The following is a 17,679-nucleotide window of genomic DNA, read 5'->3' on the forward strand; positions in this document are numbered from 1 at the left end:
ATTTTATTATTATTATTATTAATATTATTATAACAATGTATTGTTCAGGAGCAGAGTGAGTTACTGAGCGTCAGAATACAAGCTCAGCTGCATTCTGTTTTATTTACACTTCACACAGTGCGAGCTGACAGACTTTATCTCTGCTCTCTGATTATCACCACTCACATTCCTCTCTTTATTTTTACCCAAGTGTGTGTGTGTGGTTTGATGATCTCTCAGCTCAATTTAAGAAAAAAGTTGCAAAGACAATTACAAAAATAAGTTCCAATAAGGATCTGCTGACGCCGATTTTTTTGGGTTTTAACTTTCTGTAGGACTGAGATATTATTGCAGATGTCTTGTTTTTAATGTCACCATTGAACGTTTTAGTAAAACCAGACAAACGCTGATCTGCAGCGTTTGATCTGCTCTGTGTAAAAAGCCTCTCCTGTCCTCTCCTCTCTGCTCTGTGTAAACAGCCTCTCCTGTCCTCTCCTCTCTGCTCTGTGTAAACAGCCTCTCCTGTCCTCTTCTCTCTGCTCTGTGTAAACAGCCTCTCCTGTCCTCTCCTCCCTGCTCTGTGTAAACAGATTTTCAGTGAATATTTGTCACGTGACTGTTGGTCTCAACAGAATCAATCATGTCTTCCCAGTGTCTCTCAGGAGCAGAATTTAATATTTTTAACAGGATCTGGTTAGTGCCAACGCTTTATTTTAAATGACATATGGAGAATAAAGAGATTCAGAGTTCAAGTTTTGGTCACTTTTCATAACTGATGATCCATTCAGGGATCGTCAGAAAGCTAAAATGTGAAGATAATGACTCTCTTTCTATGACAAACGGTGGATTTTTGTCTCATTTAATAATATCAAACTGCTCAGTCCCTGCTGGTGGTATGATGTTCTGTGTTCCTCACTCGACCTCTAGAGGGCAGCGTGTCTCATCTGATGGTCCGTGGTCACTGAGCATCTTGTTGGTGCTGTAGGGTTGCTGCCTTGTGTTGGAATGTTATTGTCACTGTGCTGCTGCTGCAGCGTGAGAACAGTTTGTCTCTGCAGGCTGGACAGCAGCTGACTGCTGCAGGACACCGTGACATCACAGAGAAAAAGTTTCACTCAAGTCGCTTTTTTTCTAACTTTGTCAACATTTCCTTGAGATTGACATCTCTTGGCTTTAAGTCAGATTGTAGATTGAGGTATTTTATCATTTGTATTGACTATTTGTGGAGCTGTTCATCAGTAGCAGCTGGTCACTGTATATAAAGTGTATATGTGTCAGGGCTCGCTGTAACCTTCACTGCCGCCTGCAGGCTCACAGCAGTCGCTCGCTGGGGTTTGTTCCTGGCAGCGGCTCAGTTTGTCCTCAGTGTTCTTCCCTTTTTCTGCTTTTGAATTCATGACATTCAGACAGATTCAAACACAAACACGTTTTAATTCAGACTGCTTCCAACTCAAAGTTACATTCGTTGTAATTATATCATCTTTTAGATCGCTATGAGGGCAGAATGACAAAAAAGACAAAAAATTGACATTAACTTCAGAAGTGCAGCTGAAGTGAATCTGAGGCTTCAACAGTCGACAAGTTCAAAACTGTCTTTCTGTACAAAGTCTGAGCAAAGTTCTGAGAGAAGAGATTTATACTCCTGACGAGCAGAAATATAAATATCAATAAGAATAGTGTACAGACTGTAGGGCTGTGACAGGACCATCATAGTACCAGGGTCAGGGTTCAGGGTCATGGTTCAGGGTTTGGGTTTAGGGTCAGGGTTCAGGGGGTCAGGGTCTGGGTTCAGGGTCATGGTTTAGGGTTTGGGTTTAGGGTCAGGGTTTAGGGGGTCAGGGTCTGGGTTCAGGGTCATGGTTTAAGGTCACGGTTCAGGGTTAAGGTTCAGGATTTGGGTTCAGGGTTTGGGTTCATGGTCAGGGTTCAGGGTCATGGCCAATGTGTAACAACACTCCTCTTAATGTAAACATTTACATTTTTTACATCTGTTGATTTCTTTTCAGTCTTAGTCTCTGCTGACCTGCTGCCTTTAGACAAAGTGTTTGTTGTTTGTTGACACACTGTTGTTCAAGGAGCTGCCTTGGTGGAGGTCACTGGTGAGTCTTCTGGAGCTGAGGGTCCTCAGAGACGTAAATGTGTGAAGACGTGAAGTCCACAATGAGCTCTTTGGCATCGAAGGTGGTGCATGTACAATGCAAGGCTCACACATCCTATCCACGTGTTTAAGATCCTGTTTTTCCAGACTATAATGTCTTCATATTGGTCCACTGAGTCCGTCCTGAAGGAGACGTCCTTTCTCTGTCTCGTAGCTCTGAGTTAGCATGACTTGCATGTGTGTCAGCTTTTTGAGTGTCTCTCCTACAGCGGACACACGTACAGTAACGGATCATCCCAGTCCGGACCAAACCCAAAGCCAGCATAAAGAGGTTCAGTGAACGTGGTGTTGTAGGTGTGGAGGTGGACCAGAGCGCCAGAGAACACTCTGTAGAAGGACAGAGTGCCGGCAGGACGGTCCACATAGACTGCTACTCTACCAGAGATAGTGGACCTGAGGGGCGAGGCAGTAGGGAGCTCTATTCTGTTGCAGTTGTGAGTGACATAGTAATAATCACAGAAACAGCACCTCAGACTCCAGGACTGATCGTTCCCTCCATACCAGCAGGTAGGATCCATCCCTTTCCTTCTGATTCCTCTGTAACCCACCACCACATAAGCGATTCCTCTCCACTCGACCTCCCAGTAACATCGACCAGTCAGAGCGTCTCCACACAGCAGCTGAGCGTAACACTCAAACCTGTCGGGATGATCCGGGTATGGCTGCTGCTCCACCACATAGGTCATCTTCCGGTTGTCGTCCCACAGCTTCATGTATCTGCATACTGTGTTTGTGTCCACTGTAAGTTCACGGGCGTCTGATGGAGAGAAGAAGAACACAGTAGTAGTTTATCACCGAACACACCTGATGGTAGAGGCGGGGGAAAAATCGATACAACATAGTATTGCGATATTTTGCGTGGCAATATTATATCAATTCATGGCCGCCATGTGGGGTGGGCCGTCAGTATTTTCACAGTTGGTTTTTTTTTCCGGAGGCCGTAGCGGACTCACTTTTAGGAAAATACTAGATATACTGGTATCATATAAAACTAGAATATCTAAGGAATCTATAGACACCATGTGTGTCAGGATATCGTGTAACGTATGTAATGTATTGAAATAATGCTGCACAGTTAGTTAAAGAATTCAGATCAGTGAAGCTTAAAGTGAGGAAAGTTTGATAAAATGTTGCAGTTGTTGTCGTCCATACATGTTTGATATCAGTTCAGTTCGACTGAATACTTTGTTGGTCAGTCTGTGGGGTTTACTCTCATTGTAGAGAAATAAAAAGAGTGAAGTGAGATGAAAACACGAGAGCTTTCTCTCATTGACCAAAACAATTCTTGATTTAATTTAATTTTGTGGACATAAAATGCAGTTAAACAGTTAAATCACTATATATATTGTATCTCAAAATGCTTAACGCAATAATATCGTATTGTGACTCACGTATCAGGATGAAATCATATCGTGTGGACTCTGGTGATTCACACCTCTACCTGATGGGCCATTTAAACTGCTTTACAATGTGCAGCTTTGTTGTCATTAATCAAAGTGAACTCACACTTCCTCAGACCAGGTTTCAGGAACTGTTCTCCACCATGATCCAGCCTGCAGGAAGAAACACATCTGAATTAAATCATACAGCATTGGGCAGTCCCACCTGGGCTGTGATTACGCATGAGACATTTGGGGCACATTGGACAATATACAGTGAAGTTAAAGGAACTTCCTGTGCATGACGCCAACACCATTTACTGAAAATTCACAATCAAACATCATCAACATCTCAAGGCTTTTTTGACCAGTTTTGAACCAGTTTTGACCAGTTTTGAAGTTGCTGAGAGGTCACACTGACCTCTCAGCAACCTAAAAGCACTAACGTCCTAATAGGGCTGGGCGATACATTGATATATTTTGTGTATATATAAATGTGATATGGAATTAGACCACATGACATATATTGTTCTATTTTTTTTATTTTATATATAAATGCTGCCCTTACTAGGGTTTGTCATATTTAGTTATTTTGTAATGTTCGTTATTCTTTTCTCATATCAATATATTTATTTCAGAAAAAGATCGGCCTATTTTATTTCATAGGCTATTTTTATTTAAGGTATTTTTTTTATTTAAATGTGCACTTTATGGAGCTGTGATTTAAAAAGAAAAAAGGTACTCCTGTTGTTATACAGTATTTATGTTCACTGAAATAAATGGTTTCAATAAAACTACTTGTGACATGTCTGACTGAACATTTGCTCTCACTTTGTGATAAAAAAATTGGGATATATATCGTATATTGATATTCAGCCTAAATATATCGGAATATGACTTTTGGTCCATATCGCCCAGCCCTACATCCTAATGGACTCAAACTTAACCCACAGCTCTTACTTTGAAGTGGATCTGGCAGCTTGGAGCAGGACATCAGTGTGAAACATGTGTATCACATGTTCCTTCCTGTTGCTAGCAGGGGCCGCTACGACTATGGGTGAGTATTGACATGTGGATGTGTTCAGATCTGGACTGTCATCACAAGTGAGAAATTTTGGGCTAATTGGATAATGTATAAGATGTTGCTGACCAAGTTCGGAGGTGATCAGGTTAAATTTCTAGGAGGAGTTTGTTAAAGTTTGGAGCCTGGAAATGCCCCAAACGCCCTCATTAAATTCCAGATTGCCGACTTCCTGTTGGTTGTAGGATGTGCATCCTAGAGGCTTGTTGGTGCATCTCTGCATGTTACAATCGCCTACTCCTCCTCAGCTCATCAGTGTGACAGAAAAACAGTGTGATACTCTTGATATCTGTTCATACCTGAGGGTGTCCAGTCTCCAGCTTGGATCCTTCAGTCCAGCAGACAGCAGCTTCTCTCCGGAGTCTCCTGGATGGTTATAGCTCAGATCCAGCTCTCTCAGGTGGGAGGGGTTGGAGCTCAGAGCTGAGGCCAGAGAAGTACAGCCTTCCTCTGTGATCAGACAGCCTGACAGACTGGAGACACACAAATAACCAAAAATGACCAAGGCAGTCTAAGGGCCGGTCCAGAGCCGGAGCCTCATTTCGACCCAGTTCCTCACGTTTGGATGGCCTAAGAACCGGCTCTCTATAGGGAAACTGGGTCCAGAGCGGCACAGACTCTCTGCTGGTCTCAAACTGGTAACCACTTAGCTCAGGGGCTGGGGAAGAGGCTACTGTGACCGCCACTTTTGAGCTTCACTATGGACTCAAAATAAAAGCAGTGGTCTGTGCAGGAGACAAACTGTTGTTATTATGCTTGAAATTGGCACAAGCCTTCTTTGTTAAAGTGGAGACATATACAGGGACGTAATGATGTGGCTCTCTACTCTGTGGATGTGATGAACTGGCAGTGCAGCTCAGAGGAAGCTCAGTTGTTAATGTGGTTATTTGCTGCTGTAGATAGCCAGTCACCAGAGGACGTACAGACCGAATTATTAAAGTCCACCTGCAGCCAGGAGGCTGCAATTTTCGCTACACACACACACACACACACACACACACACACACACACAAATGCGCACCTAAGCGCACACTCCTCCAGATACACGTTTCACACACACACACACACACACACACACACACACACACACACACACACATTTTGAGGTTAAAGAGCATAGTTTGAAATCTCGGAAGAATCTCATCATAGTGTACACACACCTGCAGTAGCCCCCGTGGCCCTTTCAGAATTTCCCCAGAGGAAATTTTCTACTTTTCATATATTACAGACAAGTGTTAACATTTGAAGGGTTACAGAGAAGCAGAATCCTGACCTGAGAATCTTTAGTTTACAGTGTGGACTCTTCAGTCCAACAGACAGCAGCTTCACTCCTGAATCCTGCAGGTCATTGTTGCTCAGGTCCAGGTCTCTGAGCCTGGAGGACTGGGAGCTTAGGACGGAGGACAGAGCTGCACAACTCCTCTCTGACAGGTTACAGCCGCTCAGCCTGGAGACAAGTTAAACAAACACTGACACTGTCTCTGTCTCCTGCACAGTCTAAAACATTCCAGGGACCACTGCAGATGATGAGAAGAGTTTAATACAAACTGTGTTTTTGTTGTGTTTATTATTGGATCTATGAGCAATTAATGAAAACAAAAGAATTAAGGATGCACAATATTATTATAGGTTTTTGGTATCGATACTGGCTTTAAAATATGCCACTATAATAAAGTGATAAAATAAAAGGCTGCTGCTGCCTTGATTTGCCATGTTCCCAGTGTGATGACCTCACGTGTCTCCCTGCAGCATGAAAGAGAATGAAACTCCCCACAGTCTCCCCTCTGTGAGCAGTGAGTTTAGGGGAAAATGAGTTGTACAATGTCAACATATAAGATATCTGCACAAAATCCAAGATCATGCCTCCCTCAAACATACAGTCATGGAGAAATTATTAGACCACCTTATTTTCTTCAATTTCTTGTTCATTTTAATGCCTGGTACAACTAAAGGTACATTTGTTTGGACAAATATAATGATAACAACAACAATAACAATAGCTCATTAGAGTTCAATTTAGGAGCTGATATCTAGACATTTTCCATGGTTTTCTTTATAATGATTTTGGTTATTATCAATAAAACCATGGACAATGTCTAGATATAAGCTCTTACATTAAACTCTTATGACCTATTTTGTTATTATATTTGTCCAAACAAATGTACCTTTAGTTATACTAGGCATTAAAATGAACAAGAAACTGAAGAAAACAAGGGTGGTCTAATATTTTTTCCATGGTTACATACATTTAATGGTAAATTATTATAGCCACACTTCTGTGATTCTTCTAACTTACACACATTCATTTAAGCCTTGATCTTTTTTTATTTAATGGCTGCACTGAAGGTTACGTGTTTTATTGGCTTTGTGATGCAACCTGGACTGATTTCTATGCAAAAAGACTCCAAACAATATATATAATATTTAGTAGTTTTTATATATTTATATCTAAATTTATATATTTTAATATGCTTTCATTGCATTTGTGTTTTGCAGTTACAACCTGCGAAATAAAATAAAGGAATTTTCTTTAGGCATTATTTGTCTGCAAGCTCATTTTGTTAAATCATTAGAAAATCGTATCGTTAATTGCGTATCTGAAACAGTACAGACTCGTGAGTTGAGTGTGTCGTTGCGTCCTTGGCGCTCTGCAGCGACAGACAGGAGGTGGAGCTTCAGTCAGCAGCTGCAGTAGCCCAACTCTTTACTGAACACCTTCACACTTGATCTACACAGATAAGTATCACACTGACCTCTCAGCAACCTAAAAGCACTAACGTCCTAATAGGGCTGGGCGATATATCGATATATATTTTGTGTATATATAAATGTGATATGGAATTAGACCATATGACATATATTGTTCTATTTTTTTTATTTTATATATAAATGCTGCCCTTACTAGGGTTTGTCATATTTAGTTATTTTGTAATGTTCATTATTCTTTTCTCATATCAATATATTTATTTCAGAAAAAGATCGGCCTATTTTATTTCATAGGCTATTTTTATTTAAGGTATTTTTTTTATTTAAATGTGCACTTTATGGAGCTGTGATTTAAAAAGAAAAAAGGTACTCCTGTTGTTATACAGTATTTATGTTCACTGAAATAAACGGTTTCAATAAAACTACTTGTGACATGTCTGACTGAACATTTGCTCTCACTTTGTGATAAAAAAATTGAGATATATATCGTATATTGATATTCAGCCTAAATATATCGGGATATGACTTTTGGTCCATATCGCGCAGCCCTACGTCCTAATGGACTCAAACTTAACCCACGGCTCTTACTCTGCTATGTTTCTTCACTTCATCTCTGCTTGTGTTGTATTAACTCTCATTTGTATGTCGCTTTGGATAAAAGTGTCTGCTAAATGACATTTTAGAATTGTACCCTTTGCTCCTCCCTCATTGCTCCCTGCTCACACATTCAACACTTACAGAGCTTTGTTGGAGGCTTTGACCACTGGCAGCAGCCTCAGAAGAGCCTCTTCTGAAGTAGAGTATTTCTTCAGGTCAAACACGTCCAGATCTGTTTCTGATGACAGTAAGACGAAGACCAGAGCTGACCATTGAGCAGGAGACAGTTTTTCTGGGGAGACTTGTACGTCTGCCTTGATCCAATAGACCCTTGACACCAGAGAGTGATCCTTCAGCTCCTGCAGACAGTGGAACAGGTTGATGCTTCTCTCTGGAGATGAGTTCTCACTGATCTGCTCCTCGATGTACTTCACTGTTTTCTGATTGGTCCGAGAGATGTTCCCGGTGTGTTTCAGCAGACCTCTGAGCAGAGTCTGGTTGGTCTGCAGAGAAAGACCCAGGAGGAAGCGGAGGAACAGGTCCAGGTGTCCGTTGGGACTCTGTAAGGCCTGGTCCACAGCACTCTGGCAGAGATGTTTCAGTTTAGGTTTGTTGCTGAAGAGTTTCCACCACGGGGAGGTTGGTCGTTGTTTTGCCATCAGATTGACTCCAGACTTGATGAAGGTCAGATGGACATGAAGAGCAGCCAGAAACTCCTGAACACTCAGATGGAGGAAGCAGAACACCCTGTCCTGGTACAGTCCTCTCTCCTCTCTAAAGACCTGTGTGAACATTCCTGAGTACACTGAGGCTTCTCTTATATCGATGCCACACTCTGTCAGGTCTGAGTCATAGAAGATCAGGTTTCCTTTCTGCAGCTGATCAAAAGCCAGTTTTCCCAGAGACTCAATCATCTTCCTGCTCTCTGGACTCCAGTGTGGATCTGTCTCAGCTCCTCCATCATACTTGATGTTCTTCACTTTGGACTGAACCACCAGGAAGTGGATGTACATCTCAGTCAGGGTCTTGGGCAGCTCTCCTCCCTCTCTGGTTTTCAACATATCCAGAACTGTAGCAGAGATCCAGCAGAAGACTGGGATGTGGCACATGATGTGGAGGCTTCGTGATGTCTTGATATGGGAGATGATTCTGTTGGCCTGCTCCTCAACTCTGAATTTCTTCCTGAAGTACTCCTCCTTCTGTGGGTCAGTGAACCCTCTGACCTCTGTCACCATGTCAACACACTCAGCAGGGATTTGATTGGCTGCTGCAGGTCGTGTGGTTATCCAGAGGCGAGCAGAGGGAAGCAGTTTTCCCCTGATAAGGTTTGTCAGCAGGACATCCAGTGAGGTGGACTCTGTGACATCAGTCAGGATCTCAGTGTTGTGGAAGTCCAGAGGAAGTCGACACTCGTCCAGACCATCAAAGATCAACACAACGTGGAACTCTTCAAACCTGCAGATTCCTGTTTCTTTGGTTTCAGGAAAGAAGTGATGAACAAGTTCCACCAAGCTGAACTTTTTCTCTTTCAGTGTATTCAGCTCTCTGAAGGTGAATGGAAATGTGAAGTTGATGTCCTGGTTGGTTTTGTCTTCAGCCCAGTCCAGAGTGAATTTCTGTGTTAAGACTGTTTTCCCAATGCCAGCCACTCCCTTTGTGAGCACTGTTCTGATTGGTTCATCTCTTCCAGCTGAGGCTTTAAAGATGTCTTCTTGTCTGATTCTTGTTTCTGGTCTGTCTGGTTTCCTGGATGCAGTTTCCATCTGTCTAAACTCATGTTCCTCATTGACCTCTGCGCCCCCTCCCTCTGTGGTGTGGAGCTCTGTGCTGATCTCGTTCAGCAGGGTGGGGTTTCCTGCTGCAGCGAAGCCCTCAAACACTCTCCGATACTTCCTCTGCAGGTTGTACTTGAGCTGACGTCGACACATTCCTAAGAGGAAATGCAGCTTTGAGAGGATGTTGGTGTTTGTGAGAGAAGCTGTGTTTGAACTAGGGTTGTGAACAATAAACCGATGCGGCCAGATATGAGGCCGTATCTCTCAATTGTTCATTGAGAGACACGGCCTCATCAGTAGCAGCCTCCTCAATTGATACAAATTAGCCATGAATTCCTAGATTAATTGGTTGTAGAGTCATGGATCGGGTATCACAAGACTTGGAATCGGTTGGCGGCTTCACACACTTACAGTTTGCGCTGGCGTCTCTAAAACAACGAGAGAGCTGAAGCTGCTCGCAAAACGGTTCACGCGCAACTCCATGGGTCTCTCCGGTCTCCGAAGTCTCTTATTTTACTTCCCACAATTCCGCCGTTCACTTGCGTCACTTCCGAAACGTTTGAAAAGACATGAGAAATCCTTCCCTCCGAAGCATCATGTGAAGCGACGTCCGTTTCTAATGACGGTGGCAACGGATCAAAGCTAAATAAGCTGTCAGTCGGCTTTAACAGCTGTAAACATGCACTAATAATAATGTGTTTTCTCTGTTTAACAACCACCTGCACATGAATAACAACCTGCATTCTGTATTTATATTGTGAACTTTGTCCTGCTCAGGGACATGGGAATATTTTTTTATTATTAGCCTGTTATTTGCATCTGTGTATAGATGATCCTGGTGTTAAATTTATTATTTAATATCCCAGATTGTGTTGTGTTTTATTAGGTTAGATGATAAAGGGAAAATGTCACATATCAAACCTACACTCACCTACTACACCTCACATGACTGAATGGAAATGACAAACGATGGATAAGTGTTTCTTGCTGACAGACAAACTCTCTTCTGTTTTTAAAAAAAACTTTAATAGTATTCATAATAAATCTGAATGGAGGAAGTAACAGATCATGAAAGTAAAAAGGCTAAAACAGATTTTTAACTCCACTTGTACTTTTACTTGTATTTTTACAATTAACTTGTGAGTGACGCACTATAAAATATCTACAACAAATGTTAACCTTAGAATCAAATCAAATCCTATTGTTCTTACACTGTATCGATTAGATTAGAATCCGTTTGTAATAACAGTATATCGTTTTTGGATGGTATCGTAACCTGTGTATCTAGATGCAAATCAAATCGTTTATCACAGAGAGATGTACAACCTTAGTTTGAACATGATCTTACGGCTCTGCAGACGCTCGGCCAGCTCCTGCTGCTTCATCCTCCTCAGGAAGTACAGTGTGATGTTCAGGAAGGCCTCCCTGCTCCTCTTCTGCTCTTCCTCCTCCTCCTCCTCCTCCCACTGACTCTCCAACAACTCCAAGTAATCTGGACCCAGAACCTTCTGGACTTCATTCAGCTCATTCTTCACAAAAGTGACGATGTTTTCTTCAAGATGCTGAGAAAGCAGAAAACTTTACATTTCAAATGATTCACTCCTTTGCAGTGGTGGTTCTACACAGGGGCCTCCAGGGGCCACTGGCCCTCTGAAGAAGCCCTTGGCCCCTGCTGTGGCCCCTGTGTCAAATTAATAATAAAATGATTATAACGATGAACGATGGAACAATTCTTACCTATTGTTAGTTCAAACAATATCTCATTGTAGACAAAGGAACCCAGAATGTGTAGATTGTATACGTTTAATTATGCATTAAAAGCTTGTGTATATATAAAAAAGATCATTCTCACTGTATTGCAATCTCAAAAAAAAAAGTAATTGTGCACAAGAATGAGAAATGTCATTGTCGTACAAAAATAATTATTGGTGGTAAGTCTTATAGTTTCAATCAATGTATTTGTATCTTACAAATGTATTTAAAATGAGACTGTAGAAGATGAAAATGTGAATTATTCCAGAGATCGGGGCTCATTCTGACCAGGGTTAGAATAGTTTTGGATTTTTCACTTTTAGTTCACTTTTAGTTTTAGTTTCAATTTCGCTGTGAATTTTTGTTTTCAAATTCCGTTCGTTTTAATTCATTTTTAGAGTGAGTTTGCTAGTTTTAATTCGTTTTTATTTTTTGAAAATTAGTTATAGTTTAGTTTTTATTAGTTTTAGTCTTAGTTTTCTGTAATGGGCTATGTGTTGGGTGCGAGATTCAAAGAGGGAGTGGTGGTTCTACACAGGGGCCTACAGGGGCCACTGCCCCTGTGAAGAAGCCCTTGGCTCCTGCTGTGGCCCCTGTGTGAAATTAATAATAAAATGATCATAACATTATAATATTTTTATAATATATGAAAAAATCATTCTCACTCTACTGCATTTCAAAATAAAATTAATTAATTGTGCACAAAAATGAGAAATGTCATTGTCGTACAAAAATAATTATTGTTGGTAAGTCTCATTGTTTCAATCAGTGTATTTGTATATTCCAAATTTACTTAATTGTGACTTTTAAATAGCTAAAATAAAGGTTTTGAATGCTTAAATTAATGTGCCCTTCTGATTAACTACTGGCCCCTGCTTGGCCTCCACAGTAACACTGGTCTAGAACCGCTACTTTTCTTTTGCAGCTGGATTAAAAGTTGCTGTTGGACATTTACACACCGTAAATATGGAGCTGAAGTGTGTGAGACCCTGCTGGACAGGACAAAGCTCCGACTTCACCTGCTGAACTCTGGGGAGGAAACAGGAACGAGATGTGTTCAAACATCAACAGAAACACACGTGAAAATCCTGGAGGGTCAGCTAACTCCCCCCCCCCCATCCATTCATCCATCCATCATCCATCTTAACAAAGCTCCCAAATCACCAAAAAATATTGACCATCTTGTCATAACAATATGCAAATTACAGAGTGGAATAGAGTTCCTGTCTTGTGAAATGTAATTATAAGGTATAAAAAGTACAGTACAACCAGCTCAAAATGTAACTTAAGTGCAGTACTTGAGTAAATGTACTGTTGGGATTTATTTCAAAACATAATGACGCTGTTTCCAGCCAGCGGAGCCAGTTTTCTTTATGTAATTTCAGCACAACACGTTAAACCACAGCATCCAGTCGTGGAAACATCACTGCGTTTACTATTGTTATATTTGAAATATTATAAGAAGGCAGATAGAAGCTTGTCTTTCTCATAGACAGGCCACTTCAGTGTGTTCTCACAAAAGTTATCTTGTTTAGGCTTTGCAGCTCATATATACTGTAAGAACAACACACACACAATAAAGTTACACAACAACCGCGTGTCACCATTCTTGTTGCTTTGTTTTCGGTCCGTGCAGTTGCAGACGGAGGTGACAGGAGGTAAAGCATGGAAGGGGAAGAGCTATTCCCTCCAAAAAAACCATGTAAAATCATCTGTGTGGGAATGTTTTGGCTACCCAAAAAATGACCAAGGTGTCATTGTTGAAGACGGTCTGCCCAGGTGTAAAAAACATGCCACCAAAAAGTTGCCGTTAAAACAGGCAATACATCAAACATGTTTCAACACCTGCGGGATAACCACCCGGCGTTGAACGACAACGTAAAGGTAAATAGTAACTGGGTTAAGTCATGTCAATGTTTACCTAACATAACAATGAACTGGTAGAAAATACTTACCGTGTCATTTGCCATTAATGGTCAAGATAATCGTAATATCATGATTATTTCTCTGACAATAATGGTACCAAGAAAATCTATAATCGTCACATCCCTACAGACAGACAGACAGACACACATTTGAGGGTGAATAATGACGACTTCACTCTCTAAGGGGAACATGGAGAAGATCCTGGTCTCACCTCTGAGCTTTGGTCCGGTGGTCCTGGTCCTGGTCCTGGTCTTGGTCTTGGTCCTGGTCTTGGTCCTGGTTCTGGTCCTCACACAGAGAGACTCGGCCCTCTTTGTCCTCCCAATGATCCATAGCAGAGTCCAGAGCTTCACACAGACACAATATGTATCAGTCATGTTTTATTTCCAGAGACTGAAATAAAGATGGAAAAAGAATTCGAAAGCTTTTTAGAATATTTGTTTTCTCCCTTTTTCATGACAGATTGTCTGATAAATGTGTTAATCACTGTGTATTTACATTTTAAATAATGTAGTTGCAGTGAAACATATTTTAATATCAGAGCAGACAGTTTTGCTCTTTCAGATATTTTTTGTTGCAGGGTGGAAAGTTTTTTTGATTGCAGAATAAAGACAGAACTGAAAATCCTGCAGTGCGCATAAGGTCTGATCCAATTAGTGCTACTTCTCCATAACAAACAAACAAACAAACAAACAGACAAACAGCTGCACACCCCCGCAGCCTCCAGACTGCCCGCAGCTTTTTTTATTTTTTATATATTTATTATATTTAATTCTGCTCTGCTTTATTTATTTATCTCATTATCTATTCATTCATCTTAGCCCCGCCCACGTGATGACATCATCAGTTTTTAATTTTTTATAAACTGACCAAAACACTTTTGTTCCAAATGTTTCAAAACAAACACATTTATTCATTTTTATGACCTCAGCAGTCTGAAAAATATACAAAATGAAAAAAAAATCATAGCAGAGCAGACAGTTTTGCTCTTTTAGATATTTGTTGTGCAGTGTGTTTTTCTGATTGCACAATAAAGACAGAACCGTAAATCTCGCAGTGCGCATACTGTCTGATCTTTACGGTAATTAGCGATACTCGGGACTTTTCCATAACAAACAAACAAACAGACAAACAACTGAGCAGTAAACACTCCCGCAGGCTCCGGACTGTCCGCAGCTTTTGTCTCCGAGTTTCAAACTTTTCCTGCTGAGTGAGAATAAAATCGGAGCGGCCAACGCCTCTCACAGCACTTCCGGTCCGCTGACGCTAAATAAAAACGAACTCACAACATAAACAAACACATGAAGGATTGAAATCATCCGGTTACCTCTCCGCCCACAGCCCTGCGGGGGTTTCACCGCGTTTATACGCTGTTTACTCCTCGGTAAACACCGAAGACCCGCCGCCGCCGCTGACTGCCCCACCGGTCCGGTCACCCAAGGTCCCTTCAAAATAAAACACTATCTCGGCACCAAATGTCAGAATAAAAGCCAATAAAGAAACGACAGTAAACACTTTTCAAGTTTAAAAACACAATTTATTGTACAGAATAATGTACAATATCTGTTTAAGACCGTATTCAGTTAAATACCGTTTTTTTTTAAATGAAATGAAAAAATGAAAAATGAAATTTAAATTCCATTTTTACCAGTATTAGGGTCACATTTAGAAAAAAAATAACTACGAGATTAAAGTCGTAATTTAAGTATTGAATTAATTAGGAGAATAAACTCGAACATTTTGAATCAATTACGAGAATATAGTCGAAAATATTGAATTAATTAGGAGGATAAACTCGAAATTATTGAATTAATTAGGAGAATAACGTCGTATTGAATTAAGTAGGAGAATAAAGCCGTAAATATTGAATTAATTAGGAGAATAAACTCGAAAATATTGAATCAATTACGAGAATAAACTCGAAAATATTGAATTAATTACGAGAATAAACTCGAAAATATTGAATTAATTACGAGAATAGAGTGGTAAATATTGAATTAATTACGAGATTAAAGTCGTAAATATTGAATTCATTAGGAGAATTAAGTGGTAAATATCAAGTTAAAGGAGGAGAATTGTTAAAATGAGTGCCCGAGAGCATTTGGTAGAAATGTAGGTATCTCGTAATCAATTGAATATTCACGACTTTAATCTCGTAATTATTATTATTATTATTATTTTTTAAATAAATGTGACCCTGATACTCCTTCGTAAAAATAGTTTTTAAATAAATTAAATTGAAAAGTGAAATTGAACTGAGTAAGGATTTATACAACCCCTGGACAATATTATGTACAATAAATTATGTTTTTTAAAGTTGAGAAGTTTTTATACTGTCGTCCGTGTGTCATTTTTTTCATTTTTTTCCCCCGATTTCTGTCATTCTAACTGTGTTATTCTGCACTAAGACATGTTTGAGTTGTTCTGATCGTGCTGATTCCATAGAGCTGCAGGACTTATAGATTTATAGAGATTTTATATGTTGCAGTGAAACACGAGGACACAGAGAGGAGGATGTAAAAAGCAGAACAGTCACAGTGCTGTTCTGGGATTAAGATGGTTAATAACAATAGTAATAATGTGTGTTTCTCAGTTTGAGCCACCAGATGGAAGCAGAACTTCAGTTCGGTCCAATAAAACCAGTTCTGAGTGAAGATTACAGCCTCTGACGTCATCGCTACTGCAGAATACTACTACTAGTACTGATAATAATAATAATAATAATAATAATAATAATAATAATAATAATAATAATAATAATCAGAGGGTTTTTCAGGCTCTGGAGTTACTTTAATTGTTATTTTGTGGTGACAGAATTCTTCAGGAGAATTTATTATTAAACTTTTTATTAACTATTATTAAATTTAAAATGTCTTTATTAAACAAAAACAAACGTAAACTTTCCGTCAAGGAAACATTTTACCAAAAGTAAAGTAAGTCCTGGTGATCGGCTAAATGTTAGCGAGTGACACTACATATATATATATGTATATATATATATATATATATATATATATATATATATATATATATATATATATATATATATACATATATATATATAATTTTTATTATAAGTTATAAGAGTTATAAGATATATTATTTTTGTCTTTTTAAATTATTTTATCTAATTTTAGTCAAGCTTGTATCTATATTTAATTTAATATGTATTTTATTATTGTTATTATTATAAATATTTTATTTGTCTTATTTTTATTTACTTTATCTAATTTTAGTCAAGCTTGTATCTCTATTTTATTAAATATGCATTTTTATCATTATAATTATTAATATTATATAGGTTTTATTTGTCTTATTTCTTGTCTTTTTTAATTTGTTTGATCTAATTTCAGTCTAGCTTCAAACTACATTCTATTTAATGTGTATCTTATTATTATTATTCTATACATTTTATTTGTCTTATTTTCTAGCTTTTATCTTTATTTTAGATATATATTGTATTATTATTATTATTATTATTATTATTATTATTATTATTATTATTATTATTATTATTATATTAACCTATGCGATGTGGTGGAGTGGTGAAGTATGAAGGAAAAAGGCTAATAACACCATATTGTTCAGTGAATGACTGAATATATAGTGTATATTTCACATCACATTACACTGTAAAACAGTAAATTATCCTTTAAAATGCTGAAGTCTTTAATTTATCTCTCAGACTGAAACATAAACAGCTTCAGAGTTCAGGTGTGACTGTAAACGTGTCAGACGAGCTGCAGCTTCTTCTTCTGTTTCATCTATTATCACCTGCTGCTCCTCATCAAACATTCAGCACACACAGGTCACTGACCATGTGTGTGTGTGTGTGTGTGTGTGTGTGGGTGTGTGTGCCCTGTATTTACTCCCTGCTCGCTCCATTAACCTGCTCTCATGTTCTTCTTCTTTTTCTCCTTGGTGCTTGACGTCGTATTATAATCATACTGATCGTATTTGTTTTATTGTTTTTGTCTGTATAAAATATTATAGTATAGTATTATATACTATACTATTATTTACATATTATTATTATTATTGTATTTTTAAATGTTTCATACAAAGATCTGAAACCAGTTTAATTGTAATTTTAATGACTTTTTATTCATATTTATTATAATATTTAATTTGACTTTAATCTACTGTCTTGTGCACTTGTTTATATTTACCAGTTACTAGCTACTTATTTATTTATTTATTTATTCACTCAGCTGAGCCCATGTGATGACATCATCAGTTTTTCAATTTTAATAGACTGACCAAAACACTTTTGTTCCAAATATTTCAAAACAAACACATTTATTCATTTTTTGTGACTTCAGCAGT

The 17,679-nt window shown here is 38.9% G+C and overlaps 1 protein-coding gene across 1 annotated transcript; it reads right to left on the reverse strand.

Moving 5' to 3' along the window:
• Nucleotides 1-1,390: 1,390 nt before the first annotated feature.
• Nucleotides 1,391-14,763, reverse strand: LOC131969288 (NLR family CARD domain-containing protein 3-like). Its single transcript, XM_059330391.1, has 9 exons — nucleotides 14,681-14,763; nucleotides 13,565-13,700; nucleotides 12,387-12,456; nucleotides 11,024-11,237; nucleotides 8,042-9,830; nucleotides 5,871-6,044; nucleotides 4,897-5,070; nucleotides 3,644-3,690; nucleotides 1,391-2,894 (listed from the first exon to the last, which is right to left on the reverse strand). Exons 2-9 carry the CDS (start codon nucleotides 13,684-13,686, stop codon nucleotides 2,341-2,343), a joined length of 3,144 nt encoding a protein of 1,047 aa, XP_059186374.1. The 5' UTR covers nucleotides 13,687-13,700; nucleotides 14,681-14,763; the 3' UTR covers nucleotides 1,391-2,340.
• Nucleotides 14,764-17,679: the final 2,916 nt, after the last annotated feature.

Source organism: Centropristis striata, chromosome 1 (assembly GCF_030273125.1).
Source record: "Centropristis striata isolate RG_2023a ecotype Rhode Island chromosome 1, C.striata_1.0, whole genome shotgun sequence".
Lineage (NCBI taxonomy): Eukaryota > Metazoa > Chordata > Actinopteri > Perciformes > Serranidae > Centropristis > Centropristis striata.

Excerpts from the sequence above, each read along its gene's own strand:
- LOC131969288 (XM_059330391.1), bottom strand. The coding sequence starts at position 13,686 with ATGGATCATTGGGAGGACAAAGAGGGCCGAGTCTCTCTGTGTGAGGAC. Across the intron at positions 9,831-11,023 it reads GGCCGAGCGTCTGCAGAGCC|GAATGTGTCGACGTCAGCTC; the intron begins GTAAGATCATGT and ends ATTTCCTCTTAG. Across the intron at positions 3,691-4,896 it reads TGGAGACTGGACACCCTCAG|GCTGGATCATGGTGGAGAAC; the intron begins GTATGAACAGAT and ends TTCTTCCTGCAG.